General features: G+C 36.7%; 1 protein-coding gene across 5 annotated transcripts in view; it reads right to left on the bottom strand.

Moving 5' to 3' along the window:
- SLIT2 (slit guidance ligand 2) overlaps positions 1-13,458 on the bottom strand; it is a 383,800-nt gene that overhangs the window by 43,804 nt on the left and 326,538 nt on the right. For all 5 annotated transcript variants that reach the window (XM_033856893.2, XM_019928425.3, XM_019928427.3 and 2 more), the window contains 3 exons: positions 1,943-2,067; positions 1,711-1,808; positions 312-451 (listed from right to left, as the gene is read on the bottom strand). In XM_033856893.2, coding sequence (XP_033712784.1) covers positions 312-451; positions 1,711-1,808; positions 1,943-2,067 — 363 coding nt within the window. The remainder of the gene's footprint in view (positions 1-311; positions 452-1,710; positions 1,809-1,942; positions 2,068-13,458) is intronic.

The raw sequence follows: 13,458 nt of genomic DNA, 5'->3' as shown, positions 1-13,458 counted from the left end.
CATAGGAAAAGTGCTTTGCATGAAAATGTCATTCAGTTGTGGGACTAAAAGCTTCAGTATGATAACTTCCTTTGTGCTGGAAAGTATTACTTTATGATGGATGCTTATGTTCTAACTGAGCTCCCCAGGACTTTTATTTGGTTGGCTGAAACCATCTTTAACTCCGTCTATTATTACATTACAGCTAATTTCCAAAACACCTATCAGTTATTGAATAATACAATGGTCTACTAAACACATGCAGCATAGTGCCAGTGGTGCTTTCAAACAGATACACAGATTGATGGAATAGCATTTCCTAGTCTTCCTACCTGTGTACTCAGGTGGGCAAAGGCATGTGTAGTTATTAATTCCATCGACGCATGTAGAGTTATTTTCACAGTCATTATCTTCACAGTCATCAACATTGATTTCACAATTTTCTCCTTCAAATCCATCAGCACAAATACACCTGAACGCCAGGGGAAGAAAAGACAAAAGACACCTTCCTATATTTCCAAACCATATGGTCTAAATATTGAAAAAAACTAAATACACTCATCAATTACAGAGCTTTTAATGACAAGAAATTGATTTTTTAAATGCTTTTAAATGACACATTGTAAACATCAATTTAAGTTAATATCCCCCAAATCAGAAACAATTTGAGAAAGAAAATTTATGCTGGCTGCAAGATGGCAAATGGCCCCATGGTCCTATAAGTCAATAAATCCAATACATTTGCAGGTTTAAAAAAATGAGAAAAGTTTACTCTACAGCCCTAGATATCTTAATCTCTAGTTGTGTTCTAATAAAATAATTCATGCTTATTTGCTCATCAATGAGGAGGAATGATTCTGATTTTTTAAAAATTACACTTACTAACTTATGTGTAATGTTCTTGATGTGTCAAAGCAAAATAGAAATCTAAAAATAAAACTTTGTCTTCCTTGCAATTATAAAATATGAATATTCTCTTTAACTCTCAACAAATACAATTTTTCACTGGCATAATACATTGTACCTTTCATCTTGCTAGGCATCAGAATAATCTTTGAGTAAAGGCTTGATGAAAGAGACAACTTCATAACAGAAGGCAGAAATGAAGTATATGTATTATAAAAAGTGGTATTTCTAACAAGCTTTAGTAGTAGATTAGCATTCTTATGCGAAGTTATTAGTTTTCATTGTAAGAACTCTGTTTCATGATTCATGAAGTAGATCTGAAGTAACTGTACTGTATGATTAAATAACTCCTGATTAAAAATGTTCACAGCATGTTTGTCTACACATATTGTGGCTTGGAAATGAGTCATTACTTTTCTGTTTCAATGGGATCCACATCTTATCATTACACACAGTCTGTTAAAGCAACACACAAAACAACAGATGGATATATGCCTTGCAGTAGGGGACTATTTGACTATTAATTAGCTTAACAGAGCCACTAATTTGTCTTGACCTAATCTGACTTGATTAGTTCCAATGTACGCATGTGCGTGTTTTTAAATTGCTTGGCTTTGTAGCATCCTGAGCTGAGAATACTGTAATGTCTCAATTTGTTTTTATATCGAAGTATCTCTGCAAGGGACTAATACATACTTTCCTTATGAACAGAATTTCTGGTACTCTTTTCAAAACAAAGCCCTTGGATTTAAAAAGGAAAAATGAATCTTTGCTTATTCTTGCTCCAATACGTCAGACACAGAAAATCACAGACCAATGACCTACCAGAAGCCATCTTTTTCTCCTTCTTTTAAGTGGCAAGTTCCTCCATGTTTACATGGGTTACTGATGCATGCATGAATTGGAACATCACAGTCCTGCCCCTGGACAAGGAATGGTCAAGTTGAGTGTAAATAAAGTAGTTCTCAGCACATAGAGAAAGCACAACAGAATAATAAAGACCCACCAAGGAAAGCTACGTTTTCAGATCTTGGTTCCCACAACAGCTTCTACTTACCTTGAAACCATATGGACAGGTGCAGCGATAAAAGTCAACTGGATCATTGTTACAGGTGCCATCATTTTTACATGGATTTGATAAGCAGGGATTACATTTAGCTAGAATATTGACATCTACAGGACCTAAAAATTGATTGAAAAATATGAGAAGTGGATGCTTTCTGTTTTCAGTTCACTTAAAATTATTTCAATGCCTTAATGTAACAGTACATTTTGTATAAAATTATTATTGGTCACATATCCATATGTGTTTCTCTTCCATGACAAAACCAGAAATCAGCATCATCATAATTATCTTTAAGAACGCAACAGGAGGCCATCTCATTGGGAGTTAATAGTGAAACTCTCTCATGTCAGAGTAGGGCTCTGAGTTGTGAGCTTAGGTAGTTAAGATCTGACATTAGGGATGCCAGCATCAAAGGGTCAGTCCCCTCATTAGCTGACTAGCTAATGCGGATGCTTTCCATGGCCAGTGCCTGCAACTTAACTCAGGCGGCTGGTATGGAAAGCCATGGATCCCAAAGAGGACTGTGGGTGTGTGTGCTAGGGGATGGGTGGGCAAGGTTTTGAATAAGTACAAACTCAGGAGACCTTCAAGATGGTGGAGGAGTAAGACGTGGAGCTCACCTTCCTCCCCACAAATACATCAGAAATACATCTACATGTGGAACAACTCCTACAAAACCTACTGAATGCTGGCAGAAGACCTCAGACTTCCCAAAAGATATATATATATATTTTCTTCCTTTTTACTTTTTGTGAGTGTGTATGTGTATGCTTCTTTGTGTGATTAAGTTTGTATAGCTTTGCTTTTACCATTTGTCCTAGTGTTCTGTCTGTCCATTTTTTTTTTTTAGTATAGCTTATAGTGCTTGTTACCATTGGTGGATTTGTTATTTGGTTTGGTTGCTCTCTTCTTTCTTTCTTTCTTTTATTACTTTTAATTTTTTTAATTTTTAATAATTTTTCATTCTTTATTTTAATAACTATTTCCTTCCTTCCTTCCTTCCTTCCTTCCTTCCTTCCATCCATCCATCCATCCATCCATCCATCCATCCCTCTTTTTTTCTCCCTTATCTTCTGAGCCATGTGGCTGACAGGGTCTTGGTGCTCCAGGCAGGTGTCAGCCTTGTGCCTCTGAGGTGGGAGAGCCAAGTTCAGGACACTGGTCCACCAGAGACCTCCTGGCTCCATGTAATATCAAATGGTGAAAGCTCTCCCAGAGATGTCCATCTCAGTGGAAAGACCCAGTTCCACTCAATGACCAGCAAGCTACAGTGCTGGACACCCCATGCCAAACAACTAGCAAGACAGGGACACAGCCCCACCCATTACCAGAGAGGCTGCCTAAAATAATAATAAGGTCACAGACACCACAAAACACACCACTGGATGCAGTCCTGCCCACCAGAAAGACAAGATCCAGCCTCCTCCACCAGAACACAGGCACGAGTCCCCTCCACCAGGAAGCCTACACAACCCACTGAACCAACCTTAGCCACTGGGGGGCACACACCAAAAATAATGAGACTATGAATCTGCACCCTGCAAAAAGGAGACCCCAAACACAGTAAGTTAAGCAAAATAAGAAGATAGAGAAACACACAGCAGATGAAAGAGCAAGGTTAAAACCTACTAGTCCAAACAAATGAAGGGGAAATAGGCAGTCTATCTGAAAAAGAATTCAGAGTAATGATACTAAAGATAATCCAAAATCTTGGAAATAGAAGGAAAAAATACAAGAAACATTTAACAAGGACAGAGAAGAACTAGAGGGCAAAAAACAATGATGAACAACACAATAAATGAAATTAAAAATTCTCTAGAAGGAATCAATGGCAGAATAACTGAGGCAGAAGAACAGAAAACTGACCTGGAAGATAAAATAGGGGATATAACTACCACAGAGCAGAATAAAGAAAAAAGAATGAAAAGAATTGAGGACAGTCTCAGAGATATCTGGGGCAAAATTAAAAACACCAACATTCGAATTATAGGGGTCCCAGAAGAAGAAGAGAAAAAGAAAGGGACTGAGAAAATATTTGAAGAGATTATACTTAAAAACTTTCCTAATATGGGAAAGGAAATACTCAATCAAGTCCAGGAAGGGCAGAGAGTCTCACAGGATAAATCCAAGGAGAAACACACAAAGACACATATTAATCAAACAATTAAAAATTAAATACAAAGAAAAAATATTAAAAGCAGCAAGGGAAAAGCAACAAATAACATACAAGGGAATCCACATAAGGTTAACAGCTGAACTTTCAGCAGAAACTCCGCAAGCCAGAAGGGTATGGCAGGACATATTTAAAGCGATGAAAGGGAAAAACCCACAACCAAGATTACTCTATACCAGCAAGGCTGTCATTCAGATTCAATGGAGAAATTAAAACCTTTACAGACAAGCAAAAGGTAAGAGAATTCAGCACCACAAAACCAGCTTTACAACAAATGGAACTTCTCTAGACAGGAAAGAGAAGGGAAGGAAAAGACCTACAATAACAAACCCAAAACAATTAAGAAAATGATAATAGGAACATACATATCGATAACTACCTTAAATGTAAATGGATTAAATGCTCCACCCAAAAGACATAGACTGGCTCAATGGATACAAAAACAAGACCCATATACAGGCTGTCTACAAGACACCCACTTGAGACCTAGGAACACATACAGACTGAAAGTGAGGGGATAGAAAAAGATATTTCATGCAAATGGAAATCAAAAGAAGCTGGAGTAGCAATTCTCATATCAGACAAAGTAGACTTTAAAATAAAGACTATTACAAGAGACAATGAAGGACACTACATAGCGATCAAGGGATCAATCCAAGAAGAAAATATAACAATTGTAAATATACATGCACCCAACATAGGAACACCTCAATACTTAAGGCAAATGCTAACAGCTATAAAACAGGAAATCGACAGTAACACAATAATAGTGGGGGACTTTAACACCTCACTTACACCAAGGCACAGATCATCCAAAATGAAAATAAATAAGGAAACACAAGCTTTAAATAACACAATAGACCAGATAGATTTAATTGACATTTATAGGACATTCCATCCCAAAAAACAGAATACACTTTCTTCTCAAGTGCTCATGGAACATTCTCCAGGATAGATCATATCTTGGGTCACAAATCAAGCCTTGGTAAATTTAAGAAAATTGAAATTGTATCAAGTATCTGTTCTGACCACAACCCTATGAGACTAGATATCAATTACAGGAAAAAAAATCTGTAAAAAATACAAACACATGGAGGCTAAACAATACACTACTAAATAATCAAGAGATCATTGAAGAAATCAAAGAGGAAATCCAAAAATACCTAGAAACAAATGACAATGAAAACACGACGACCCAAAACCTGTGGGATGCAACAAAAGCAGTTCTATGAGGGAAGTTTATAGCAATGCAATCCTACCTCAAGAAACAAGAAACATCTCAAATAAACAACCTAACCTTACCCCTAAAGCAATTAGAGAAAGAAGAACAAAAAAACTCCAGAGTTAGCAGAAGGAAAGAAATCATAAAGATCAGATCAGAAATAAATGAAAAAGAAATGAAGGAAATGATAGTAAAGATCAATAGAACTAAAAGCTGGTTCTTTGAGAAGATAAACAAAATTGATAAACCATTAGCCACTTTCATCAAGAAAAAAAGGGAGAAAACTGAAATTAATAGAGTTACAAATGAAAAAGGAGAAGTAACAACTGACATTTCAGAAATACAAAGGATCATGAGAGAGTATTTCAAGCAACTATATGCCAATAAAATGGACAACCTAGAAGAAATGGACAAATTCTTAGAAAAACACAACCTTGTGAGACTGAACCAGGAAGAAATAGAAAATATAAACAGACCAATCACAAGCACTGAAATTGAGACTGGGATTAAAAATCTTTCAACAAACAAAAGCCCAGGACCAGATGGCTTCACAGGAGAATTCTATCAAACATTTAGAGAAGAGCTAACAGCTACCCTTCTCAAACTCTTCCAAAATATAGCAGAGGGAGGAAAACTCCAAAACTCATTCTACAAGGCCACCATCACCCTGATACCAAAACCAGACAAGGATGTCACAAAGAAAGAAAACTACAGGCCAATATCACTGATTAACAGTGATGCAAAAATCCTCAACAAAATACTAGCAAACAGAATTCAACAGCACATTAAAAGGCTCATACACCATGATCAAGTGGGGTTTATCACAGGAATGCAAGGATTCTTCAGTCTACGCAAATCAATCAACGTGATACACCATGTTAACAAATTGAAGGAGAAAAACCATATGATCATCTCAATAGATGCAGAAAAAGCTTTCGACATATTCAACACCCATTTATGATAAAAACCCTCCAGAAAGTAGGCATAGAGGGAACTTATCTCAACATAATAAAGGCCATATATGACAAACCCACAGCCAACATCATTCTCAAGGGTGAAAAACTGAAACCATTTCCTGTAAGATCAGGAACTCTTGTTCCACTCTCACCACTATTATTGGTTGTCCATGCTCACCACTATTATTCAACATAGTTTTGGAAGTTTTAGCCACAGCAATCAGAGAAGAAAAAGAAATAAAAGGAATCCAAATTGGAAAAGAAGAAGTAAAACTGTCACTTTGTAGATGACATGATACTATACATAGAGAATCCTAAAGATGCTACCAGAAAACTACTAGAGCTAATCAATGAATTTGATAAAGTAGCAGGATACAACATTAATGTACAGAAATCTCTTGCTTTCCTACACACTAATGATGAAAAATCTGAAAGAGAAATTAGGGGAACACTCCCAGTTACCATTGCCACGAAAAGAATAAGTTACCTAGGAATAAACATACCTAAGGAGACAAAAGACCTGTATGCAGAAAACTATAAGACACTGATAAAAGAAATTAAAGATGATAAAAACAGATGGAGAGATATACCATGCTCTTGGATTGGAAGAATCAACATTGTGAAAATGACTCTACTATCCAAAGCAATTTACATATTCAGTGCAATCCCTATCAAACTACCAATGGCATTTTTCACAGACCTAGAACAAAAAATTTCACAATGTACATGGAAACACAAAGACCCTAATAGCCAATGCAATCTTGAGAAAGAAAAATGGAGCTAGAGGAATAAGGCTCCCTGACTTCAGGCTATATTACAAAGCTACAGTAATCAAGACAGTATGGTATTGACACAAAAACAGAACTATAGATCAATGGAACAGGATAGAAAGCCCAGAGATAAACCCACACACCTATGGTCACCTTATCTTTGATAAAGGAGGTAAGAATATACAATGGAGAAAAGAATGCCTCTTCAGTAAGTGGTGCTGGGAAAACAGGACAGCTACATGTAAAAGAATGAAATTAGAACACTCCTAACACTATACACAAAAATAAACTCAAATGGATGAAATATCTAAATGTAAGGCCAGACACTATTAAACTCTTAGAGGAAAACATAGGCAGAACACTCTACGACATAAATCAGAGCAAGATCTTTTTTGATCCGTCTCCTAGAGAAATGGAAATAAAAACAAAAATAATCAAATGGGACCTAATGAAACTTAAAAGCTTTTGCACAGCAAAAGAAAAAATAAACAAGAGAAAAAGACAACCTTCAGAATGGGAGAAAATATTTGCAAATGAAGCAACTGACAAAGGATTAATCTCCAAAATTTACAAGCGGCACATGTAGCTCAATATCAAAAAAACAAACAACCCAATCCAAAAACAGGCAGAAGACCTAAACAGACATTTCTCTAAAGAAGATATACAGATTGCCAACAAACACATGAAAGAATGCTCAACATCACTAATCATTAGACAAATGCAAATCAAAACTACAATGAGGTATCACCTCATACCAGTCAGAATGGCCATCATCAAAAAATCTACAAACAATAAATGCTGGAGAGGGTATGGAGAAAAGGGAACCCTCTTGCATGGTTGGTTGGAATGTAAATTGATACAGGCACTATGGAGAACAGTATGGAGGTTCCTTAAAAAACTAAAAATAGAACTACCATATGATCCAGCAATCTCACTACTGGGCTTATACTCTGAGAAAACCATAATTCAAAAAGAGTCATGTACCACAATGTTCATTGCAGTTCTATTTACAGTAGCCAGGATATGGAAGCAACCTAAGTGTCCATCGACAGATGAATGGATAAAGAAGATGTGACACATATACACAATGGAATATCACTCAGCCATAAAAAGAAACGAAATTGATTTATTTGTAGTGAGGTGGATGGACATAGAGACTGTCATACAGAGTGAAGCAAGTTAGAAAGAGAAAAACAAATACCGTATGCTAACACATAGATGTGGAATCTTAAAAAAAAAAAAAAAAAAAAGGTTCTGAAGAACCTAGTGGCAGGACAGGAATAAAGACGCAGACGTAGAGAATGGACTTGAGGACACGGGAAGGGTAAGGGTAAGCCGGGACAAAGTGAGACAGTGGCATGGACATATATACACTACCAAATGTAAAACAGATAGCCAGTGGGAAGCAGCCACATAGCATAGGGAGATCAGCTCAGTGCTTTTTGACCACTTAGAGGGGTGGGATAGGGAGGGTGGGAGGGAGGGAGATGCAAGAGGGAGGAGATATGGGAATATATGTATATATATAGCTGATTCACTTTGATATAAAGCAGAAACTAACTCACCATTGTAAAGCAATTATACTCCAATAAAGATGTTAAAAAAATATAAAACAAATAAATAAAAAAAAGAAAAAAAATTTATCAGTGCAAATAAAAATGCAATAATGTGCACCTGCCCTGATAATATTAGTCCAGTACTGTTATTTTCATACATGAGATACAAAACACTGCCACTTTTATGCTTAGGACAAGAAACCGAAAATGAAATCTTCATTATATCCTCCCTCATGTCCCTTCAGTTCAATTTGTTAGCACATTAGCACAGGCACAAGATGAGTGAGATTTCTGTGTCTTCCTCGTCGAGAAGAAAATACTGCTGAAGCGGTCTCTACTTGCAATCTCACCTTTTGGGATACACATTAAAAAAATGTCATAATCCATGAAAGGTCTAGATTAAATGCAGATTCAGTTGAAGATACATTCCTTTGGCCACACATATCTGTTCCACAAGTGGCTGGAAATGTAGATATTGTACCATCCTCAATAAAATTATGTTTCATTGATGCTACTTTTTGCACTGTTTGTGAGAGTGCACTAGACTGCCTTTTGGCAACTGTTTGATGAGTACACTCTGTCAGAGTGACACTTTTATATTTAAAATACAAGTATTTTATAACATAAACATTAATTATATTTTTGCTTTCACCATCAATCTCTCTGTAGTTCTTTATCCTCACTGGAATTAGCAGTGATAATTCTAAGTGTATGTCTCACCACACATAATTTCTAGCAAGGTTATCTGAGGCAGCTGTATAGCATCCCTCCCCTGCCCCTACTCTTCTACCACTGCTCTAAGCTTCAAGGTACCTCCACCCAAAAAGCTGTATGACTTCTGCTAATATAAACTTTCTTTAATCAAAATTTTCTACAGATTAGAGACCAACAGTAAGCTGTTGGTCTACTTACAGAAACTCATATATGAAAGAAAATGTGAAGTAACATGGTGGCCATTAAAACTCTTCATACCTAAACATTCCCTTACCCTAGGAAATACATATTCATATAATGGTTTTGGAGTACAATCCAAAAAAGGACAGCGTTCTATACTGTTCAGTTTTCCTATTAACAAAAACCCTGAAATATGTTTACATAGAGATTCCTGTTTCTTTTTCAACTATTTGGAAATAAATGACAGTTCTGGGGATCACTATTAATGGGAAGGGTTGGTGTTTGCTCCCAGTGACACCTCAATCACTAGGGGAGGCCTTGCCTGTATCTCCTCTGCTTTTTCTTGGTACCAGAAAAACGAAGGCAGTTGTTGTATCAAATTACAGTTGGGAAATTGCTGGGATTAATACTGAAGTGAGCCATGTAGAAATTTAATTTCTCACCCTCCTCCAATGTATTTATCAAATAAATTTAGCTATTCAGTACATTGGGGAAGTAAATGTAGCAGTTAATTAGAGCAGTATGTTAAATTAATGTCATACCCCACAATAAATGGCTTTGTGTTTGCTAAAATGATCACACTTAGAATCAGCACTAGGAAAGGAAATATCTAAATGGTAATGGATTCCTGAGCTAGGCTAGAAGAAAGAAGACTCTTAGAACAAAGGCATAGGGTGAAGCAGCTAAGAATGTACGCCAGCAAAACAGCACGTCAGCAAATGCAAGGACTGTAAACATTCATCTGGCTACTTCCCAAGACCTTGAGGAAAATTGTCTTTTAGTCTAATTCTGTGCTTTCAACCTCCAAAGACTGTAGTTTGAATGGAGGGGTTCAGGGTTGGCAGTTTCTAAATTTATTCCGTGGAATGTGACATTTTTCAAAAATTATGTTTGATTATTTAGATGAGAAGCTCAAGATTGTTTTAGAAAAAAAACTGGGTATGTTTTGAAGAATTATTTTAATAGAGTATGCAGATAATGAAATTGCCAGGCTGAAGCAGCCTCTGTCCAGTTTTTAGCACAGTCGAGATTTATTGAATAAATATCCACTGAACCATATTTGATTAATAAGCACTATCTAATTTCTCCACTTTTTTTTCCAGGACCAAGTTTCATTTTTAATATAGCACGTCTGCTCAACTATTTTCAGTATCTGCAATTTCTTATGGGTATATGAAGGGAGATTGTTGCTCTCCCATACATATTCAGTTTAGCTACAAGAATCAAAATAACAAGATTTCTCATGTGCACAGGCTTCTGATAATTTCCTAAACCCACAAACTGTTCTGGCGGCATCAGGTTGAGGAATATATAAAATATTGAATTCTAATTTCTTCGGCTTGGTAAAGTTGACTACTAATAGCTACCATTCTATTTGCTTCTCCTTTTTTCAAATCCCTCTTTTAAAATCAATTTTTTCAAAGATAATTTATTATTTCTAGCACTTGAGTTTGAGTGAAAGGTAATTCAAAAGATGTTTCTGAATTATAGAAATTCCAAATAGCAGCGTCCTCCGATATGTCCAAATGTCTTAAAATGGTATGATTCCTTTTCCTATTTAGATTATAATTCCACCTAACTAAATGTTCTTCTTATAATGTGATTTTTACATCCACTTGGTTTATCTAAATCCATTTATTTTTACATTCTAACCCCTTGGAACTATATCCTTTGTATCTGGTTCTCTTCTCTCATTCATCTTCCCATCCATATTTTGCTTCTCTTCTAAGTCTACCTTCTATCTTGTCTTTGCCTTCAATCTGTGGTTCATTTTCCATCCGGGACAACTTCTCTGAGACCCTTTCTTGCAAAGTTCTTATTCAAGGGTAATCACATCTTTAATCTGTTTCTATAACAAGGAGATAATATCAGAGCCAAAGGGATATGCTAAAGTCAAAATAAAATGGTAGAAGGGTTAGCATAGTTCTCTAAGAGCAAACCAACACGTAGAATCTTGCACACTTGGTTGGTCCCAGATGAAAAGAAGATGTCCAGGAACAAGAAATAGACAAGCTCTTATCATAATGCGTAGTAATCTTAGGAAGAGAATCAGAAGTCAACCAGGCCAAGTTAGTGATCTAGATGTGTTACTTAACTGTATGGAATTAGGAGAGTAATGGCAGTCATCTCAATGGGTTGCTTTAAGCTTTAAATGAGATGCTAATGAATTCTGAGCACAGAATATAGTGAGAACAAGCACAGAAGCCACAGAAAGTTCTGACACTCTTTAAAGCCTAGACATCCAAAGAAGGCAGGGGCTGGGAGGGACATAAGTGGTTTACTTAAAAGGAGAAAAGAGAGTAAGTCTTCCTCTGTATGTTTGTTCAAATTTTAGCACAAAGGCAAATGAGAGCTTGCTGTTTATTCATTCATTGCAAGTTCACTGAGTACCTTCGGTCTATGCCAGGAGCTTTTGAAATCTGGAAAAACTGTAGGGGCTATTATTAACTAAAACAAGGGAGAGTGGAAATGGGCACCGAGAGATAATTTCCCATTGGGTAACGACACCTAGAGTTAATGATTTTATGTTTTTAAGGACTGCAACTGTGATTTGTAAATCTGGCGTGGACAACCACGAGGAATAACAGCACACAATTCAGAAGGAGAGGTTCTTTTTGTTCTTGCAGTGATGCTTGGCAAGGAACTAGAACTTGCTTGCTGATACAACTTCACCGATCTTCAAACTTTCTTTCTTCCAAAAGCCGGTTCCAAGAAGTGAAGTTATTGCCAAGACATTAGCCCTCAGAAGATGTGTGCCACAGAGGAGAAAGATGTCGCAGAGGAGAAAACAAGTCTAGCTTCCTGAATACAAATATTTACTAGTGTCACCGAAATGAAGGCCAGTCTAGGATATCTAGATTGATTTAAGATTAGGTCTTGACTTAAGAGAGTTCTCTAGCATCAGCTATATGGAGTGGAGTTGTGTTTAGCTTAATAATTCAAAGGGAAAACGAGCAGAAAGTTTGGTTAACAATTTGTCTTTGTCAGTTACTTTACCTTTGATGGAAGAACTGCTGGACTGCAAATCCATTAAAGCTTGTAGGCTGACTTGCTTACTTGACTCAAGTCACTAGCTAGGCACCTGACACTAATATTGCCACCCACTGAGAATTGTATCTCACTTTGACTTATGACTAAAAGCTCCAAACACAAATTTCTAACTATATCCCAGAGTCTGCCTTCATTCTGGTGTCCCTTGGACACATGAGTCAAATAGTAGAACCCTCTAGTACTGCCCTTGTATAAAGTCAGATGTACATCAAAGACAACTCAGAAAAAACAAAGGGGGATATTTGATATTGGGCATAACTAACTAATAGTTCAGTAATAGAGACATCTATGGATCAACTACAGGACAGTTGCAGGAGAATGTGGAAAATGGGAAAGCATATTTTGGAATATGTGTTTTAAGTTTATGCAAGCCAGCAAGGGGAGGAATTCACTAGGTGAATGGAAATATGAATCTGAAGTTCATAAGAAAAGTCATGGCTAGATACTTGAAGCCACAGGACCAAAATCAATTAAATTAACAGGGCTAAGGAGAGAACCCCACATATGTCAATATTAAAGAGTGGGTAAGAAAGAGATGTCAGCAAATGAATGAAGAGGCAATGGGAATGTACAAGAGGGAGCAGTGGCCACTACTGTCTAAGATGAAAAGAGGGCAAATAAAGAAGCTAAAAAGAAGCTATTGAAATGGGCAAGAGGGAAGTCACTGTATCCCTATAGTTTCAGTGGAGGGGTAGAGATGGTCCCTAGGTGATAGGGGGGTTAAAATCCTACAAATTTGCATTTTATAAATGGTTAAACAAAAACACGAAGATGGGTATTACACCTCTGGGATTCCCTGGCTTGGCCATTTGCTACACACACATATGATCTTAAGCCAGTAAATAAACTTCTTGAAGCACACTTAAAAGAAAAAAAGCAATAGTT

The sequence above is a fragment of the Tursiops truncatus genome, chromosome 5, assembly GCF_011762595.2.
Source record: "Tursiops truncatus isolate mTurTru1 chromosome 5, mTurTru1.mat.Y, whole genome shotgun sequence".
Classification (NCBI taxonomy): domain Eukaryota; kingdom Metazoa; phylum Chordata; class Mammalia; order Artiodactyla; family Delphinidae; genus Tursiops; species Tursiops truncatus.
This window is presented reverse-complemented; position numbering and strand designations above follow the sequence as displayed.